The sequence below is a fragment of the Trifolium pratense genome, linkage group LG1, assembly GCF_020283565.1.
Source record: "Trifolium pratense cultivar HEN17-A07 linkage group LG1, ARS_RC_1.1, whole genome shotgun sequence".
Classification (NCBI taxonomy): domain Eukaryota; kingdom Viridiplantae; phylum Streptophyta; class Magnoliopsida; order Fabales; family Fabaceae; genus Trifolium; species Trifolium pratense.
The window spans coordinates 25361524-25378145 of NC_060059.1; the positions used below are offsets into that span (position 1 = coordinate 25361524).

At 32.3% G+C, this 16622-nt stretch overlaps 2 protein-coding genes across 2 annotated transcripts; both read right to left on the reverse strand.

Annotated features, from left to right (window-relative positions):
* Positions 1 to 1754: 1754 nt before the first annotated feature.
* On the reverse strand, positions 1755 to 2972 carry LOC123923847. The gene has a single exon (XM_045976596.1). It carries the CDS (start codon positions 2875 to 2877, stop codon positions 1966 to 1968), a length of 912 nt encoding a protein of 303 aa, XP_045832552.1. The 5' UTR covers positions 2878 to 2972; the 3' UTR covers positions 1755 to 1965.
* A 2853-nt stretch (positions 2973 to 5825) lies between these two features.
* Positions 5826 to 11281, reverse strand: LOC123902116 (ATP-dependent Clp protease proteolytic subunit 5, chloroplastic). The gene is made up of 9 exons (XM_045951774.1): positions 10942 to 11281; positions 10357 to 10476; positions 10165 to 10279; positions 9978 to 10070; positions 9803 to 9848; positions 9603 to 9675; positions 6719 to 6753; positions 6498 to 6586; positions 5826 to 6234 (listed from the first exon to the last, which is right to left on the reverse strand). The coding sequence occupies exons 1-9, from the start codon at positions 11049 to 11051 to the stop codon at positions 6013 to 6015; spliced, it is 903 nt and encodes a 300-aa protein (XP_045807730.1). The 5' UTR covers positions 11052 to 11281; the 3' UTR covers positions 5826 to 6012.
* Between the last annotated feature and the right edge of the window lie 5341 nt (positions 11282 to 16622).

A 16622-nucleotide genomic window follows, 5' to 3' on the forward strand; every position in this document is an offset into this window, starting at 1 on the left:
TATAAAATCTACCGTTTGATTGAAAGTTTATAGGATATAGATCATCTATAAAAAGTTTGAAATTTTTTTGAAAATCATTTTATATGTTATCCAGACCCATCAAAATTAACGGTATTTAATAAAAACTCATATACCGTTAATCTTGATGGGTCTCAATAACATATCAAATGATTTTAAATTTTTTATGGATAATCTATATTATATAAACTTTCAATCTAACGGTAGATTTTGTAAATACATTTTTAATATCTCATTTGATGGTAATTTTATAGACTAAATTAATTAATAAAGAATACATTTAAAGACAAAGTTAACTACCTAAAAACAGATAAAAAGATCAAAGTGATTATTTGTTAAAAAGATAAGTTAAAGTGATTAATAAAAGGAACATTCGTGAATTTGTTTGTAATTTTGATACAAAGACTAATGTGACAATGAATTATATATTCGAGGAAGAAGATGGTGGTTTGTCTAATTTCGGATATTTTCAGTTTGCAAATAGAATGAAGACTATTTTAATTGGAAAACCCTAATTACAAGTCCAAAAGTTGAACTACTTTTTTTTGAATGGCAGTTGAACTATAAATTAGAGACTCAATTTTGTGGACTTTCGGATGATGATGATTGACCGTTGAAATTGTTCACCACCTACTTTATCAGCTGCTGCTAGAAGAAATTGAGCATAGTTAAACTTTGTTTATTTTTTTCCTCATATAACAAACTTCCAAGAACAGTTCCATGGATGCAATTAATATTAATATTATTTTCATGCCACTGTTTTGAGTTTTGGTCTTATTGTATCTTCAGTTGACAACTTTTGAGGACACAATTTTCAATATTGGTTTTCTGGTTTTTTTCCTTCTTAAATTTGTTTTCATAATTTTCAATAGTTCAAGTGATGCAAAAGAAGATGGTGGTGGCATTGCCACGCGGATTTATTGTTCTGAATAAGACATTGGAACTCCTCTGTTCTACATAACTAAATGTATAATGTTTTATTTTGTACAGATAAGCATTTAAGTAATAAAATTTGTGAAGAAGATAATGAATAGAATATTTAAAAGAACAAAGCATTCATGTCATTTTTTTATTAGATGCAATCAAACTTGATACTTCTAAATTTACAACATTCACGTATCAACCACTTCAGCTACACTTAAAAGTTAGATGTATTTTATAGCGGGCTCGAACTCAAAACCTCGTAAATTAATTATGTGTCTTTTTACCGCTAAATCAAACTCTCCGAGATGTTTACATACTCATATTTGTATTTTTATGACCATAGTTTTTTTTAAAAACCAAAGGTATTCTCCGCACGCAACTGCACAGACTAATCCCCTCAAGGTAACTGAGATCCATTTAAGAGGTTGTCATCCCCCAACAAATGCTTCTCCATACGTACCAGCCGAGAATCAAACCCAGGACCAAATGATTAAAAGACTCAAGTATCTACTTGTGTTGGTTTTATGACCATAGTTATTTGGTCAAATAGAAAAATGAATCATTTAAACACCAAATGTAAATCAAGTTGTTCTAGCTCATTATACTTCAATTACAATCGTGTTGTAATCACAAAAATATCAAAAATCATGAAGGCCCGTGCCAAAATTTTGTTTATACTAGATCCAACCAGACAACAACCATATTATTGGTATCAGTAACATCCATCATCAGAACAAAAATATCAACAAGTCCATTTGTATTTCCTTGAGAAAAAGTGAAGAAAACAAGATCAACAAAAAAGAAATGATTAAAGAAGATCAATAAGCCGTATTAAAGAAGTGATTAATTATCAACAAGTTGAGAAATAATACATTATCAATACAATATTGGCTACTGGTTTAACGTATTCAATATTGCAATATCCCAAAATATATAGAATAAAAAGAGATCAAAGTAGGAAACAATCAAAGGCAAAACAAAAAAATTGTTCTTTTTTTCCTCTTATAAAAAACTGGTCAAAATTTACACCTTGTCATAATTCTGACTCAGTTCTAATTCCACCTCAGAATTATTATTATTATCCATTATTACCCTTCTCCTACATAGAGAAATCATAAAAATCCAAATAACACCTTTCACAATTCTCACCATTCCAATTGTAACAGTAAGATAATACAACCACCATCCAACAAAATCTTCTATTCCCACCTCCATCAATTGTTCTTTCTTTGTTTCACCCATAAAACCCAAATTCTCAACTTCTTCTTTCAACTTCCACCACCACAATGTTCCTAAACTACCAGCCACAACAACTTTTTCAATCCATAATCTTTCTCTTTTTCCAACTCCAAAAATAGTGTCATCCACCACTGGTCTCACAACAACCTTTGACCAAATTTGTGTTGTCTCATGTAAACCCAAAAGAAAAATCATTCTACTCAAGAAGCTTCTTTCAACAACAAAACTAGAACCATCATCATTAACATAAAAAACATCGTTGTCGTCGGAGTCGAAAACACCAGCTGCAATGCTTGCTTCAATTCCTAAACCAACACAAATTTGAAAAGTGCAAAGAAGTATCCATTTCCATGATACGTAAAGACGAGTTTGAAGAAGAACAGAATTTGATGAATCATTCAAAAGGGTGATTTTTCCCATTAAGCCATTGATTAAAGTAGCTACACTTACAATGGAAACAAGAACATAGAGAATACATGGGGAGGTGTGTATAGCAAAAGTGAAAAAATAAGGTAAGGGTTGTGATGAATGGATTTGAAGGTAGAATTTGGCAGCAGAGAGACTAGCTAAGAGAAGAAAAGAGAGAGGGAGGAGAAGAGATAGAATTGTGATGGTAAGGAGGTGGAAGATCCTTGTAGGGGTGTAGATAGCAACATAGTTGAAGAAGAACTCTTTGGATTTTTTTTGCCAACCCATAATTTGTTTTAGAATGAAGAAATTAATGTTGAAAATTGAAGAAACACGTTCCTCTTCTTTATTTACAAGCTAAGGGAATTTGAACATTAAGTAAAGGTGTGTCTCTTTATGTATGTGACATGACAACTATTTTTTTTTTTTTTGTAATGAAATTTAATTAGTGGTTACCACGTCCATTGGTTACTTGACATTTTATTTATAGGATATGGTAGTGTTGATACTTTAATTATATCTATAATAATATTTAATTTAGTTCAATCTCCAACATATTTATTTAAGTTTAGTTTATCAATTGGTTTGGTATGAAAAAAGAATATTTGCATGGTTTGAATAATGAGAGTGGAAACAGTTTGAAATATTGAGGAAACCTCTTTGGCTGTTCCATGGCTCTTTCTTTCGTTGACAAAATATCAATATTTTTTTTTTGTCTACATTAGAAATTACGTACTACGAACAAATATAATGCTAAAACATTACAATATGCAACCATGAAGTTAAATAAATTATGAAACTTCAGTTTGTGATGTAAGGTGCGGAAGTATGATTTTCATTTCGTTAGATATTTATCCATGGGAGTAAACTATTTTTCTTATATTGTCTTTTTTTTTTTTTTCAGTTTATAATATTGTCTTATTTTATTTTATTTATATGGATTAATTTCTTGTTGTCAGTTTTTAATATTGTCTTTATTATTGGTTTGTATGGTATCGTTTTCATGATTTTTAATATTGTACATATGAAAAGGATGGGTGTCGTGGTATTGAATTGTACGTTAAGCCGTAAGCTACCTAACATATGAAATTGTAGCCGTTTCCTTTGGCTTAATTTAGATATAATTGCAGTTGAAGCAACTAACTCTAATTGGATTAGGAAGAGTGTTTATTTAGATGTTTAGTTGGAAGTAGTAGAGAGGATCTACACTTTAATAAAATGAATAGTGCAAGGTATCTAAAGTGAGCTAAATATAATTTCATATTCATCTACTTCCTTTATTTTAACTCTAATTTGATAAGTGAGTGAGACACTAATCTCTAAGAGCATCCACAATGGAGCACTCCATTTTTGAGTACTTAAATGGTCCCACATAGACATATTGTTGGATATTCCGCCTTCATTGCGGTCCGCCCCCATATGCCTAATTGCGGCATTTGGGTTGCCTTCATTGCAGCCTCCAACACCTTCATTGTGTTGGGTGTGAAGGGGTGGATTTAGTCCCACATTGCTAAGAGATATGGCCTGTGTAGCGTTTATATAGCTTAGGCAACCCTCACCTTACAAGCCGGTTTTGTAGGGATGAGTTAAGCCCAATATAAAATCTGACATGGTATCAGAGCCTATCCTAGACCTATTGTTGGGCTTCCCGCATCGTCCACGCTTCAGGCCCATTGGGCCTGAGCGTGAGGGGGTGTGTTGGATATTCCGCCTTCATTGCGGTCCGCCCCCATCTGCCTATTTGCGGCAGATGAGTTGCCTTCATTGCAGCCTCCAACACCTTCATTGTGTTGGGTGTGAAGGGGTGGATTTAGTCCCACATTGCTAAGAGATATGGCCTGTGTAGCGTTTATATAGCTTAGACAACCCTCACTTTACAAGCCGGTTTTGTAGGGATGAGTTAGGCCCAATATAAAATCTGACACATATCATCAATTTATTATTTTTTTAATAATAGTACCTAATAGGTACTCAATCCCTCCAATGGAGCATTTCTTAAAAAGTTCTAAAATGGGTCCCATCAATAACTCCACATCATTAAAATTTGAAATTTAATTTAAAATAATATTGCCAAATTAATTTTTTTGAATATATTAAATAAAGTGGGTCCCATAAAAAGAAGAGAGAGAGAGTTCTTATATTAGAAGTGGTACCTATTAGGTACTAAAATGTGTTGTGCTCCAATGGTAGTACCTAATAAGTACCATGAGTACCTAATAGATACTACACCATTGAAGATGGTCTAAGATACCTAAAACATTTTTCGACTATAAATATTTTTTACATGCACATTGATAGTTTTTTAGATTTAAACTTTTTTCAGTCAGAATTTAAAGTTTAGTTAGTCATATAGTAAGAGTCGAGTCGAGTCTCTTCCGTTAGACTATCTCCTTGTTGGTCAAATAAAATTGTCTTTATATCTATCTTGTGTACTACCAACCAACAAGATGATTTATAGTAAGTAACAAAAAAATAAAATGAAAGTAACCAAACAAATAAAACTTGATGAAATGATAATACTCTATGTAATTTTTTTAATAAGAGACAATTCATCTTTTTAGATAATAGATCAGATATATCAGCTATTGAATAAATCTAAAAAGATGAATTTATTTTTTTCTATAGAAAAGACCAGAGGAAATATAAGTTGTAACAATCACTAGCGTTTAAAGTTTCTAAGCAAAGTAATTTTCCTTGAATAACAAAAACAAAAGTATGGTCAATGTAATCAATAATCATAATTTTGGTAAAACTCCAATTCCCCAAATCTATGAATTAAAAAAGAAATGTTATGATTTTCAAAGTTAACATCCCCATATATAGTGCCAAATAATCTAACTCGGAAGTGGATTTATAATCTAACTTCCAAATGATCTTCCTCTTACCTAATGTTTCATGGATGCAATTGTAACAGTTGATAGTTGACAATGATGAGTAACTGTCAGCATTAGCATTATATGCTCTTAAATCTTAACTACCAATCGTTAATTTAGACTTGGTAAAAGCAAAGGTGGAAAGTCTAGTAATGTGGAATTGATCAAAAAAATGTATTATGTATATAAAAAAAACTGAAAATTGTGACTTTCTGGTAGTACTTATCGCTTCGTCTATAGACAATTTTCTTTCTTTTTTAAATATGAGATTTCAGGATGAGATCCAAGCCTATTTATCAGACATATCATCAGTTATCACAATAGAATAGAATGCTTGTGGAGGAAAAAAAAGCAAATCAAAGATCATCTAAGGAAGCTTTTAATAACAGTATAAACTCTGAGCCAATACATTACCTAAGTATCATTTTGGCCTAATTTCTTGGTACATCCTTATACAGATATCAACAACAATCTGTGAAAAATTCAGCTAGACGAAGAAACCAAAAACAATATTCTTGTTTTTTATACTTTGAAAATTAGAGTACAGCAGTCAAACAATAGCCCGATCTTTACCCTCTTCCGCAGCTGGCAAAGGCTGAAGAGCTTTGAGAGGATTCATAATAACACCATCAATGAGTCCATAGTCTTTGGCTTCTTTTGCACTCATGAAATAATCACGGTCTGTATCCTGCGTGATCTTCTCGTAAGTTTGCCCAGTGTGGTAGGCCAGATATCCATTCAGGTTTGCTTTGTGATGCAACATCTCATTTGTCTGAGGATTATGATTCATAATTATGAATTAATGATACTTGTAGGGAGTGGAATAAAAAATTGAAGGATATAGGAAAGGAAGATAGGAATATGGAACAATATTGTAGGGAATTTACTATTATCTTGGTTTAAGGATAATTCATCGGACTTTGATTGCAATCGTGACAGACTTTAATCAGACATTATAAAGATATGTGATTTTATCGAACTAAACAAGAGGTCTGCGCTATAAAAATAAAGAGGAAGAAAACGGGGCCTATATACCTGGATTTCTATGTCAGTTTGTGGTCCTTGGAAACCACCAAGCGGTTGATGAATCATTATCCTTGAATTTGGCAAGCTGAATCTTTTTCCTTCAGAAATGACGGAGGGGATATGAAGTTAGAAAGAGGTAATTTTCCTTTTAACAAAAGTGGAAATGATGACATTCACCAAAAACTAAAATAAAAATGGATACAGTCATTGCAAGTTAAAGGAATTATTACCTTTCGTCCCACCGCTAAGCAGAAAAGCTCCCATACTGCTCATGAACAGGTCGATATTATATATAAGTATTGGAAATAAAATTTGCTTAAATTTAAAAATAAAAAGCTAACAAGCACATACGATTACGGTCAATCAGTTTTCCGCGTGAAATTATCCATATTAATGAACATTTCCAGTTTCTAGAACTACTCCATGCACATTCACAAGTGACATGTCAAATATGCAAGTTTTGTCTCAAACTTATATTTAATTACCATTTCTATCCAGCTGATGTCCTATTTTGGTCTCTCTAGTTTTTTTTACCTCAATCTTGGTCCGCTTATTCTCCAAATTGAACTAGCTTGGTCGAGTTCATTCGAGATCCAATAACTGATGGATGCAATGCTTCGATGGACATGGTGGGAAGTTGTTAGGACTTGCATTGGGGGCACGGGGGGGGGGGGGGGGGGGGGGGGGGGGGGGGTGTCCTATATTCAGGCAAGAAGCTATGTTCAGTTGGGACTCGGGAGGGTACTCATCGTTCCAACCTCCAAGCCTTAAAGAAAGAATGAGTAATAATGAGCTTGAAATGTCTAACTCCTGACTTAGTCAGAAAGGTTAAGGTAACGATCACATCTCCAAGCTCCGGAGAAATGTTCAAACTAAGTTCTCAATCGAGAAGTACATAGCCCTAAGCTCAGAGATGTTTCACTTTAGTATTGTGCAAGCACTATACTAAAAGGCAACCAACAGAATAATTAAGGTTTTATATTAATGGTATCACTTAAAACATACTATGTCTCGAGTCTTAACCACTGAGAGGAACTAGGCTAAAGGTAGACGACAAAACTAAAACGTAAAACCACATTGTATGACTATAACATATATTCGATTATAGTGCACTCTAAGTTTAACAACAAATGGCGGACCTTGCATAGCTTGTATTCAGCATGTTTTGCAAAAGCATGGCCTAAGAAGCTCTGGGGATTTTAGTTAAATTGTTCTTAGTTAAAGAAAATATGAGACAGCAATTTAGTTTACATATACAAAATAAAATAACATTTCATAAAATTTAATCATGCAGATAAAAATATCATAAAAATCAAATTAAACTTTAATACTTAATTATACAATAATGCATCATTGATAACACATGACTATTTAAAATCCACATATATATAAACAAGTTTAAACTATGGTGACAATTCCATGCTCTTCAGAACTCTGTTTATATTTGTCAATAACTATTGGATCTAGATTTTTATTAAAAATTGTTATTTTCCATATGAAGATCCGATCTTTCATTTCTAGTATTTATTAACTTGTTTTTTTCCCTCTAAAAACAATATAACATACAAATCTACATAAACATAATGTATGCTAAATATAGGCTATTTTGGTAAAAATAAGTTTGCTTTTATTCCGTTATGTTAGTCATTATAAAATGTAAGATAGTATTTTCTTAAACACATCACCTTGTACCATGTCATATAAAAAAGTACATTATATTAAAATATTATCAAGTTTTATACTATAACAATCAGGCTTTATCTTATATGCAAATCAATCGGACCTGTAGCTGACACTTAATTATGGTTTAACACTTGACGATCAGAACACACTTATATAAATAGTTAAAACTTAAAATATGTTAAGAAAGGTCTGTAACAGAGAGGTGCTAGTGTCAAAAACGCTTTGACACACGCCAACAAACACTTGCTAATATCCTCGTGCTACATCCCTATATTTTAATTGATAATATAGGCAACCAACTCTCCCTTAACCACCTATTTTAACCTTCAATCTCTCTTTTCACTGAAAAACACACACTCTCTCAGAGCACAAACCATTGAAACCACCAGTGATTAACATCCTTGTACCTCATCCCTCCATTCACCCACCAAGTATCCCACATCTCCAGTCACAACCCAATTGTCCCACCACACCGGTATGCCGCCACCTCACACGCTGCAACTCGTTGTGCTTTTCCGATCTACTAGTTGATCTAAAACAAAGATTTATTCAAAATAATAACCATCACCAAGGAAAGTGAGAGAATTGGTCTCACAAATTAAACTTTTTTCTGTAAAAATTAGAATTAGATTCAAGGTTTTATGGATTTGTTTGCGAAAAACACAGAAAAACGAATGATTTACTATGCAGTTTCACACATGAAACCGGTTGGAGAGGTGGCGTCATATTATTTTTGTTGACAGGGAATTTTTTTTTCCTGAGAGAAGCGGGATATAAAATGCGTGTGATATAAAAAACAAATCTTATTGTCCTTAACAGGCTGAGCCGGTTAACAGGTATAAAGTTTACAAAGTTGACTTATGTGGGTTGGTGACAGCGTGAGTGTTTGATGGCGTGTGACAAAGCGTCTGACGCTAGCCGTTCTCATATATACCCTTCCCCCTTGCCCTCACACATGTATGTATTTAGGAGATATATAATCATATAACCGTACATGGTTGGTTGAGATTAACTTCTCTCATGATCTCAAGATTCAACTAATCCCGGTGTCCTATATTTTAGACATTGCTCATTTCAATGTGTCCGTGGCAATTTTTTGTCGCTTATGCATGGGCTTAAGAGTCTACTAGTGATAGGAAACATACAAAATGACAAAAGGGGTACAAGGGCAACCAATCAATCACACTAAATAAGTAAACACGGATAACAAATAAATATACATTTAAAAAAAGATATTATACGGTGTGGAAGGGAGGCTCTTAAGATAAATCATCTTAAATTCTCCTAGAATTCAATGAAACCAAAAGTGAACAAGTCTTGCGTGCATACTTCAAGGGTTAAAGATCAAGATAGGATAAACCTTTTACTGATGGTTAGCGGTAACTTGTAAGTAAATAAGTAATATTACCCAAAGGAAGAATGGAATATTACCTAGCCGCCAATCCAACACAAACAGTGGATACATCGGGTCTGATATGCTTCATTGTATCAAATATTGCCATACCTAAGAACAAAAAACAAAGGAAATTTAATAACTTGTTGAATAAAATGATATCTTTTTCACCCTATTTTACATTGTATATAAGAAAAACAAAAACAAATGCAAGATAATTACATAAAGAAATTATTACCAGCTGTAACCGATCCTCCTGGAGAATTTATATACATGACAATATCCTATTCAACATACTCAGAATATCAGCATGTGGCTAAGTGCTTGTACATCAAATTTTTAGTCGACAATATCAAAAATGAAGAAATACCAAAAGATGTGCATTTGGTGACAACTAAAAATGAAGGACAAACCTTTTTTGGATCAACAGCGTCAAGATAAAGGAGCTGAGAAACTATGATATTTGCCATATCATCATCAACTGGTCCACCACAACGGATTATTCTCTAAATGCCAAAACAGATTATTATTAATACTCGAAAAACTACACAGAAACTGAATACTCAACCTTAAGCAACATCGTGAGTAAAATATGCTTACATATTGGAAAAGCTGACTTATAACACTCTGGAACCGCTCCATCACCATGGGGGGCGGCCCTTGTCCTCGTGCATAGATAGGGAAATAAGGGGAAGAAGGGACTTCCAAATCCTCCCTTCAAGAACACGCAATTCAAGTCGATAAATAAGACTAAGTTAAGATATAAAAACAAATTAACAAGCGAAAATCTACCTTATGGACCAAATACCCTGACGCGAACTCCTCTTAGGTACCCAAGAATCATCACCATACACAGCTTTCACTGAAGATTTTCGGGTAGTCTTTCTAAATTCGACAGATTTCCTCAATTTCCTGCAAATCATAGCAGAAAATATCTAATCACCTCCATATAAAAGTTGGAAAACAACAGTTTTTTTTTTTTGAGCTTCAAATAGTAAAATTTGAAAGACCCTAACCCAAATTATTTATTTTTGTCTTAAAACTAAGCCACTTCAAATTTATCATGACATTTCTATTACTCTCTAATTATCAGTACCAAAATTCTTCAGTTTGGTGTTTCACCCTAACCTCACTAGCAAAAACAAAAACAAGGGCAATTTTCTATGAACCCTAATAACCTAAAACAGATAAACAAGTAATAATAAACAACAAAATCCAACACCCAGAAATTGAAAAACCTCGAAATTGCAGATATGAAATAAAAATATGAACTTTAAGAGGAATTTAAAGAAATGCTTCGGAATCAGTTAAAGGGGTGCTATAATTATTAAAAAAAAATAGAAATTGATGAAGAAAAAAAAAAGAAGAAATACATACCCGGAGAGAAAAGAGTGAGAGGGAAGAGAAAGATTAGGAGAGTGAGAAGAAGAAGATGGGGCTGGAGAAAGAAGAGGGGAGTTGAAGGTAAGAGATGAAGTATGAGACATTATTGTTTGTTGGATGAAGAAGAAGAAGAAGAAGAAGAAGAAGAAGAAAATGAAAGATATCTCTAATCTCTAATCTATATGAAGATGGGGAGAGTGGAGTGTTAATGTGAAACTATTACAAACCAACAAAATTGATTTAGGAATAATTATTGTCAAAAAAAAATTGATTTAGGAATAATATCTTTAGGTCATTGTTTGGGAAGCCAACCCTTCAAAATGAGCATTTTGCAATTTCTCCTACCAGGAGGAAATTTGATTTAAATATATATTTTATTTTATAATTTAAAATATCAATCTTTGAATTTGAATGTTTAATCTTATTGATAACCTAAATGTGTGAATATCTAAAAGATTTGGTTGTTGGAAAGTGTGATCCAATATCATTGTTAGGGATGACAATAGATAGGATATGAGTAGGGTACTATAGTACATTATACTTATCCCCATAATATTATTATTTTTCTCTTTCATGATCTCTTTCGTAATCAACACAATGAGAGTTTCTTAAATAATTAGGAATTTCACTATGAAAGAGAGATGACATTTTATTTTTTACTTTCACCATCAGTTTAATCTGATTCGGGGTTCAGTTCTGGCATCAAGTGGTTCCAGAACCCCCTCACGGTCGCAGTTGTGAGGATCGAACCGTGATCATTTATATCAAGTTCAGTGCCAACACCACTGAACCAACTAACAATTAGTTAGATATATTACATTTTAAGCTGGGAGATGCATGTCATCACAATCAACTCGTTTAGGTGATGTTTAACAACCACATTTATAGTCAAGATGACGACACAAATCAAATTCTCGTAAAAGAACCAACTTAATAAATGATTATTTTTTTTATAAAAAAAAAAACAAAAAAAACACATTCACAAGGACCAACTTGAAAATGTCTTAGTCTCGTGAACTTAGTTCAGTTGATAGAGACATTGTATTATTTATGAAGAAGATCGGTGTTCGAACTCCCATTATTTTACTTATTCATGCTAAAGGTAAAATTTCTAGTGTCTTAATAATCAATTTATATATTCTTTATTTTAATCGTACATTTAACAAACGCATTATCAAATAAAATACTACAAAATTTATTCAACAATGAATACAAGAAATGTTTAAAAGTTATTGTGACTGAATTGACACATCTACAAAATTAAAGACCAATATCATGTGCATATTTATTTTTTAAAGATAACAATAACAATATAATTTTTTTTTAATAAAAGCTAAAAAATTATTACTCAAAAGAATACAAATGGATTTGGCTTACAATAATATCTTAAAGATCCTCATTTCAGACTTCAATTGGACTTTATAAGGGTGCGTTTGATCTGCTAAAAAATAAGGGACTGGACAAACTGTTCCTGGTACTGGACAAACTGGGGCCAAGGGACGGGACAGGACAAAACTTGAATTTTTGTCCCCCACAGAATCATGGGACAACTTTTTGTCCTCAGCACAAGTTGTCTAAAATACCAAAATAACATTTTATCCACCAAACATCATACAACACAAAGTTTGTTCAATACCTTAAACGTTTGTCATGTGTTGTTCTGTCTTGTACTGTACTGTACTATTTTGTCCAGTATTTATATTTTGCAGATCAAACGGACCATAATAAAGCATAATTGACATCTGTAACACATACTTTAATAGAATACGTGTTCTAGATACAGTAATAATAACATGAATTATTATTATTATTATTATTATTATTATTATTATTAAACTGCAGAAATTAGAATTAGAAATTCCACCCAAAAAAAAGAGACATTAAAATTAAACTTAACAAACATTTGAACTAAGTTTGTAGAGTTTTCTCAATAGAAAACTCTTAAAAAATTATACTCTATTAATAGAGGGCATCGAAAGTTTATCCAATTGAGAAACAAAATTGATTGTCAAGCACAAATATTTCTTTATTTTTAAAAATAAAATAAAATTGTTTATTAGAATAGAAAGCATATATGTTAATAAGTTGACAATATACAAAGAGAATTTTTAAATGATATCAAGGTTTCGGGGATTCCTAATCACAAGTTGAAACTAAAAGTGGGATGTCCTGTTATGCTCCTGAGAAATGTTGATCAGGCAAAAGGTTTATGTAATGGTACGAGGTTAACAGTGACCCACCTAGGGAAGAAAAGTATAAGTGCTACGGTCATTACAGGAAAAAATGCGGGGGATAAAATATTTATTCCTAGATTTGATTTGCTACCAAGTGATCCTGGCCTACCATTTAAATTTAAGCGTAGGCAATTTCCAATAACTCTTTGTTTTGCAATGACCATCAATAAAAGTCAAGGCCAGTCTTTATCTCATGTAGGCATTTATCTTCCGAAGCCCGTTTTCACTCACGGACAACTTTATTTTGCTGTCTCTCGCGTTACATCTAGAAAGGGATTGAAGTTGTTGATTTTGGATGAAGATGATAATATTTGTAGTGAGACCACAAATGTTGTCTATCGCGAAGTTTTTCAGAACGTATAAAGATTTCTAAACTTTTCAGGTTATTTCTTAACACTATAATATACTATTAATGTTCCTTAAATTTCATTTATTATTATTTGTGTATTTTTTTTCTAACTTCGTATTTTTTTTTCACATCATTTTTTTTGCAGTTCAGACTATTATGAATAACAGATGACTATTATGAAACACGCTTCAAAATAATATGTTGAAGTTTCAAATAGTGTTGACAATTGTTTTATTTATTTCTCCTGTTGAATCGTTTTTTTATAAGAAAACATTTATATTTTGTTAAGGTGGATTATGTATAAGTGGTATACACAACCAACTACATTGATATAAAAATAACTTTCATCGATATTATGCGAAGATGCATCGAGATGTGTGAGCTCATGTAGCACAAATCCGTTATTACTTTAAATGAGATTCACCGTTTGATGATATATTTTTGTTAATGGTGTCAATAAATCGTAAGTTTGATTTCCTAAAATTTGACCATTAGTTTAGATATCACGAAAAGAAATTATATGAGTTATTTGATTTTCTAAAAATCAACCATTATTTTTTATCATGCGTTTTTTGTTACTCTATTCATCATAATTTTTATTTATGTTGTAAACAAAAATAAGTAAATTTTTAAAGTTTTGCCCCCGTGCTTGGCACGGGTATCATACTAGTATGTTAATAAGTTGACAATATACAAAGAGAAAGAAGAAATGTGAGGCGACAATCGGCTTCAACAATATGGTATATTAATTAAAGATAAGTTAGCAATTTCAATTCTCGCGAATTATTTCGGAGGTGACATGTGTTTTTCTATTGAGTTATAAGATCTTTCTTGCCTTAGATTAGGACACAAATACAATCATGTTACTCGAAATTTATTCTATATATTAAAAATAGACAAATTTTTTATCCAATAACCTAGTAATTATGTTGAAAACGTTAAGAGAATCAAAATTCTTTAAAGGTGTAAACCAAATTAAATAAAATGCAAAGACACAATTGAAAAAAATGATTTTATTGATCCATATAAATTTGCAACTTATATATACTCTTCTTGCCTTAATACCCAGGGGGTTCCGGAGGGTGTTCGGAAGGTGTGGTCGGACAAGACACCAAAATTTTAGGGACACCAAAATTATTATTTTTTAGTATATATATATATATATATATATATATATATATATATATATATATATATATATATATATATATATATATATATATATATATATATATATATATATATATATATATATATATATATATATATATATATATGGTAAACAAAAAATATTGAATAAGAATTATCTTGGTCCATTTCTATCTTCATGGGAGGCAACCCATCTCTATGGTCCATTTCTATCTTTAATCTCTCTCTTTCTCTTTAAGTACTCTTATCTTCAAAGTCGGTAATAATTGAATGATTTTGGATGACTATGATGATCACTTGCACGTTTGACTTTGTTGTTAATGAGCAACTTTATCTGTGGAAAGTCTCATTTGTTTGACACCATTTTTTCATTCACTTCTATATACAATTATCTTGATTTTTAATTTGAACATCTAAAATAAAATTTCTTGCAGTGCAACGGATTTTTGCGATTGATGGATTGAAAGACAAGCTGAGGAACATTCACAATTTTGATTGTTCGATAATCCGACCGTTTAAACCGTGTGATTTTGAGCCTAAACACTTGGACCGTTTCTCGCTATGTGAGTCCACTACTTTTCTTATTCTTTAGAACTTGCTTGTGTTCTTTTAATTGATTGATTGATTACAATGATTACACACTGAAGCAACTTTTGTTGGTACCTGTCTACTCTTGCATGCTTATATCATTTGCTTAGCCCCTTTGAGCCTTACAATTCTTTGTTGATTGATCATATAACCCATATTTTATATGGGAAAGCCTAATATGCACCACTTTTTTTGAGGTGTACCGGTGCACCCCTCTATTTTACCTGCTATAGTAGGTTGCACCGGCTTTAGGACAGTGGGACCCACAAGAGAGAAAAAGCTAATTTTTTTAAAATGGAAATTAGTTGATTACGTTCTTGTCCTTTGACCAATCTGAACTGTTAGATAAATTCCAGATCAGAGATCTAAATTGTTTTCAGCAAAAGAAAAAGATAATATCAGGAAAGAGAGACTCGTCGTCTTGTTTGCCGTCGCTCCGGTTACCCAACGTCGTTCGTTTGCTCTTGTTCCGATCGACACTGTTATGATTATCTTCTTGTTTCAAATTCATCAGATCTAAAATGGGGTTCGACGGGAATTGTTGGATATTTGAATTGGCCTAATTTTGCTAAAACAAATATTCTAACAAGATGTTGGAAAACATGTTACAACATCCTATTGAGCATCTGCTATATATGGAAATCCACTTAAGAGCGCGTTTATTGAAGATTTGATCTGATCAGGTGTTTTTGAGATAAGCCAGACTTAAAGGAACAACTGTATGACTATACTTATCTTCTAAAGTCATTCAAACACTTTTGGAAAGTTTTGATCTACCTTTGATGATGATTGAAAATGGATCAGATCACCTTTTATGACTCTCAAGGAGCGTCCTATCTATTCTGAAGCAAGTGGAGCGTGCTAGCTCACTATTTATATGAAGACCAAGACCAAGACTAAGTATCTCATTGAAAATATTAGAAATATACAATTGAGTCTTTATTGAGTCAAAGTGTCTGTATTTGTTAATTGTGATTATTACTTGTGGATTCTATAACACGAGCTAAGAACTGAGTTTGTTATGTTTGTTTTGTAAGGTTACTCCTAAGCTTTGAAGTACAGAGTTAACTGTGTGTGATTCACTTGAAGTTTTTAAGCAAGAGTGAAATATTGTCTTGGTAGTTGTTACCACATTATTCTCAACATTGTATGAACAACACAGGTTGTGTTGGTTGAGTGGAAGTGAGATGAGATCTCATGTCTAGGAGTTCCTAGGCATAAGTTGCATGAGTAGTGTCGAGGTTATAAGACGTAAACCAAGGGTTTGCTGGAGGTCTTAGTGTAAGACGTAAATCCAAGGGTTTGCTGGAGGTCTTAGTGACTAGAGCTATTAGTGGATTTCCTTCCTGGATTGG

What these genes read in the sequence shown, in the direction of transcription:
- LOC123923847 (XM_045976596.1), bottom strand. Translation starts at nt 2,877, where the DNA reads ATGGGTTGGCAAAAAAAATCCAAAGAGTTCTTCTTCAACTATGTTGCT.
- LOC123902116 (XM_045951774.1), bottom strand. Translation starts at nt 11,051, where the DNA reads ATGTCTCATACTTCATCTCTTACCTTCAACTCCCCTCTTCTTTCTCCA. An exon ending in TCTCACTCTTTTCTCTCCGG is followed by an intron (nt 10,477 to 10,941) that starts GTATGTATTTCT and finishes TATGATTTGCAG; the next exon opens with GAAATTGAGGAAATCTGTCG. An exon ending in AGGAGGATCGGTTACAGCTG is followed by an intron (nt 9,676 to 9,802) that starts GTAATAATTTCT and finishes TTTTGTTCTTAG; the next exon opens with GTATGGCAATATTTGATACA.